Genomic DNA, 4,799 nt, shown 5'->3' on the forward strand with positions numbered 1-4,799 from the left:
AATCTTGAGCTAGGCTCGGTAAGGTGCGGAGGAGGTGGTAGCCTAGGTACTAGCCATATTGAAGGTGCACTACCAGAACATCAAAACCGATGTTCTTCAGGAGGACTTCTTGGGGGAGACAGATGAGGAGGTGTTCCAGAAGGTGGAGGAGATACTTGGGCTGGCCAAGGGATACGTGCATACAATGATGTTTGGGTTTGTGTCATCGCCTTGAGACTTTTATTCCTACGATATGCAATAAAAACTCGGTAGTTTGTTAGACTTTAAGAATTTGATCTTGAATGATGTGGGTGCCTGATACTGGATACGTTAGACAACATATCATGGTAACCTTACTCACTTCTTTCTTTGATTATTTCAGGACGCGTTAGTTGCTAGTTGGAGTGCTTATTATGGTTAGCCTTAGGTTCGCTTGAGTGGAAGGCGTCATAGCCACCGGACACTCGTGGAACGCGATAAGGAACTTTTTCACAACCCTAAAGTCACAACATAACGATCCATCCCTTCTCATTGGAATTTTCTTTTAGAATGTTTTTTTTGCAAAATATGTCATTTTTGGTTTCTAGTACTAAGTATCTGTTAAGCCCCCGTCTGTCTGCCTAGGAAGGATTACTGGGTAGGGAGTCTAAATGAATGACATAATAAAGTGAAAAGAACTCATATTGCCATTTGGTAGTAGAAAAACTTTTCTCAACCCCGAGTACACGCGTGGGAAGAAGTACCTGGGTCGCGACTTACCCATTGTCGAGCATGAGAATGCACGAAAAGACAAATAAGGCAGAAAAGGTATTCAAGCAGCTTTTCAAGCAATATGATTTTATTATTACGAAGGTACTCTAAGTACTTACAGATGGGACTTACAGAGCTAATTGAAGTTCCACAAATTATTGTAGACTTATCATCATAAACCAAAATGATGCAGACTAGACATAACCAATATGAGGGACCCTTCTTCTTCGGGGGTAGCACATAGCTGTTCATTGGTTCGAAGCTTAGTTGTGGAACCAGATCCCTGGGCTATCGAATATGCTTCTCGGGGGCTCTTGTCGCGGTCATGATGAAGGCTTCTAGTTCACCTTGATCTTTGAGCTCTTAGCTTCCTTATCGGGTTGGTGTTGAGTAGCCATGTCGAGGCTGCACTTGTCACAACGAAGGCCTATCTTGGGGCAACCCTGAACTGTGATGACCCCTTCGAGCCTCGAGATCTTCATGTACTGGTAGGCGTAGTGAGCGGCAACCATGAACTTGGCCAGAGCCGGTCCTCCCAAGATGGCATTATACGCCATCTTGAAGTCGACCACATCAAACATAATCTTCTCTATCTGGAAGTTGTCTTGCTTCCTGAAGGTAACATGTAGCAATATCTAGCCGATAGGCATGGCTGAGGATCTAGGTACTACGTCATGGAATGCTTGTGTAATAGGCTTGATGATATATCAAGAGATCTACATTGCTTCGAGTGCACCTGCAAAAAGGATGTTTAGAGAACTTCCTCCATCGACAAGCACTTGAGAGACCTTATAGTTATTGATCGTAGGCTTGACCACAATTGGGAAGTGGCTTGGCTATACGAAGTTTTTTGAACAGTCATCCCAATCGAAGGAGTTCTTGACATTTGACCATTTGATGGCCTGACGACCCTTGGGAATGATAGCTAAAACTTCTTGGGTCACCATCTTGTACTGCTACTTGGACTTGTAGGACACAGAGCCGCCGAACATATGGTCGGCAATTATCTCCTCTGGTGGATAGGACATCGAGTCTGAGTCATCATCATTACTGCTGGTGCTGGAGTCCCTTCTTTGGGTCATGATCTGAGTCTTCTTTCCTTTGGCCTTGTCGCTCTCGTCCTTTACCAACTTTTGCTAGATGAAGCACCGATGGAGCTGTGGCCATGTGTCTGGTGAAGGTCGTACCATGGCTTGCCATCGCGTTCACCAGTGTTCGGGTTGTAATTCTTGCCCCGAATGATTCGGAGCGCTTGACTAGACATGTATCAGGAAGATCTATAAAAACTTCATAAGCTTTGGTTTTCTTGTCCTTACCTCCCTTGGAGTTCTTCTTGTGCTTGCTTTTTGCCACATCGTTGTCTAGTCCAGGCTAACGGCATTTGCTGCCCTGGTCCTTCTCCTTGACGAACAGGAGTGCCTCTTCGGCTTTGGCAGCCTTATCAACGATCTTCATGAGTTCCTTGACTATCTCAGGCTCCTCCCTAGTGACGTCTTTGATGCATCGTCGGCTCCTAACCCCCTAAGTAAACTCTTAGATGACATTATAGTCATTCTTGGGGATGGTGTTCCGAGTGTTGCTGAAGCGGCGAACGAACTCATGCAAGGTTTACTTCTATGTCTGGTCACAACGGAAGAGGTCATTTTTCATACCAGGGCAAACATAGGTACCTTGAAAGTTGGCTCGGAACAAGTAGCAGAGCTGCTCGTATGAGTATATCACCCTTAGCGGTAGGTTGGTTAGCCAGGTCCTAGCTGCCCCTTCAAGGGCTGTGGGGAGGTAATTTGTCATCGCCTTTTTATCCCCGCTAGCCGCTTGGATAGCCGTAGTGTAGATCTAGAGGAATTTGACTGGATTTGTATTCCTGTTATACTTTTCGATTGATTCAGGCTGGAATCGCGTTGTCCAGTTTAACTTTTGCAGTTTTGGAGAGAAGGCTTGGCACCCGTTGATGGCGCCTTGCTTGGTCCGGCTAGCCATGGGCGTTCTACCTATAGGGATCGGAGATCTGCCCTAGGTTCTACTCGAGTAGCGCTGGGGCATCCTATGGTTAGACCGTTGAGGGGTAGTTGACTCTTCCTTAGGGGTCTTCGAGCGTCTTTGCTGATCGATAACCTCTTATAGATTATTGTTGGAATGATCTCTGACTAGCAAGGTCCTGTGATGGCTAGGTGTCTAGTTATCTTCTCAGGCTGTCTTGTTCCTAGGATTATGTCTCTCTAAATCTGAGTAACCATAGCAAGGTTATGCACGAGACTTTCCCTGATTAGAGCTATTCATGGCAACGACTAGATGAGAGTTTTTGACTTGGATGATAGCTTCCTTGGCCAGACTAGTCACCGAGTTATCCAACCCTTGACGTCGAGGGTAGTCAGATATGTAGTAGGGGACGTATGACGGCCTCCTGTAGAAGGAGGAGCCTCCGCGCCGGTGCAGATCTAAAGCATTGGGCCCCCTGTGGATGGTCTAAAGATGTTAGATCCCGGACTGTGTTAGGATTTGGGATCAGAGTTGTCACCAGTGGAGGCTAGCCTTTGTCTTTCTTAGTCGGCGCGGCGGGGACCCACGTATTTACGGGATCATTATCATCATGATCAACTAGACCGGCATCCTCATCTCCAATGACGATGACTTCTCGGGGGAGGATCCTGACTCTCGGTGAACGTCACTCTCACGATCATCTTGGTAGTTGATTGGTTCCAACTCGATGTCGTAATCCTTGACACACAGATCCATAAAGCAACTTACCTCATTACTGGAGTCGTCACCAATAAGGTCTTCATCAAGATCCACTCGGTCGATTGTCAGTTCGTTGTTGATGGAGGGGGTGAAGTTGTCATAGAACTCCTTGTTTGAGAAGCCAGTCCTCGATGCTGGTTTGGGTGAAGCTGACGGCATATCGTGTGTAGAAGTTTCAATGCCTTTTGTCATGATCCCCATGGACGATGCAGCTATCGACGATTGGTGAACCACTGATCTCACGAACTTGTAGAAAGAGTAGGGGATGCTTCTAGTAGACAAATCACACAACACACACATGGTTTTATACAGGTTCAAGCCCCCCTTAGGATAATAGCCCTATATCTTGTTAGTCTTGTATTAATCTCTGAGATAGTTTACAGGGAATTCTAGGCTAGCCTAGATGAATCTAAACCTAGTCGGAGGGCTCCCTAGTGAGTAATCGGGAAGAGTTGCTAATACAAATCTAAACTACAGAAAGCTTGAGGGTACAGAGCTCCTGCAGGCTTGAATGACTTCAATGGACTTATCCTCCATAGGGTCCCTTTTCTCCATATATATAGGGGAGGTCATCGTACGACTTCTGGAATCTTTCCTTATCATTATTGGATATAAACTTTCATGCTTATAAGATATCCTGGGCATCTGCAGATAACTTCCATACATCCAGGGATTCCCTTCCTAAGGATAGAGATATACCCCAAGAATGTAGGGAACGCTAGGGTATCCGGAAATGGTAGTTTTATACAACCCATCATTAGGCTGCCTTCCCATGAACAAATTACTGTTATCCTTGAGTTGCTACTGTCGAATATCTATACGCATAAGGAGTACACCATTTATGGATAGGGTACATTGTACACATCTTTAACAACTTTAGATATCGTGGATCCAAATCTACGGGACCCAATATACTCAGGGATGTCAAAAGCTGTGGGGAACTGTCCACATAATATTCTAATTAATCATCAAGTCAGTCATTTGCATAACCACGACTACAACGATTAACTAGAATATCACCATGGTATCCCGGCATGTGTTTCCTCCAAGATCGGAACACACACTTTTACAACAAGCACATCATCACAAGACATAATAAAGAGTGAGTAATTAAATTAAGTTACAAGTCTTTAAGTAGATTAACTTTACAACAAAAGTATAAATTGAACATTGTTAGAGTAGCTACGCAGCGGAATAAAATACATGACAACAAAAGATGAGTAGAGCCATTTACCCAAAGGCGCTACTCCAAAATAACATCAACCGAGTAGACGACACTACTCATGCCCGTCGCCTACATCAGCGGGCGTAAAGTAGCCAAATACTAAACC

At 45.0% G+C, this 4,799-nt stretch overlaps 1 protein-coding gene across 1 annotated transcript; it reads right to left on the bottom strand.

Annotated features, from left to right (window-relative positions):
• Positions 1-1,067: 1,067 nt before the first annotated feature.
• Positions 1,068-3,669, bottom strand: LOC133883472 (uncharacterized). The gene is made up of 3 exons (XM_062322808.1): positions 3,478-3,669; positions 1,690-1,865; positions 1,068-1,341 (listed from the first exon to the last, which is right to left on the bottom strand). Exons 1-3 carry the CDS (start codon positions 3,667-3,669, stop codon positions 1,068-1,070), a joined length of 642 nt encoding a protein of 213 aa, XP_062178792.1.
• Between the last annotated feature and the right edge of the window lie 1,130 nt (positions 3,670-4,799).

This window comes from Phragmites australis, chromosome 1 (genome assembly GCF_958298935.1).
Source record: "Phragmites australis chromosome 1, lpPhrAust1.1, whole genome shotgun sequence".
Taxonomy (NCBI): domain Eukaryota; kingdom Viridiplantae; phylum Streptophyta; class Magnoliopsida; order Poales; family Poaceae; genus Phragmites; species Phragmites australis.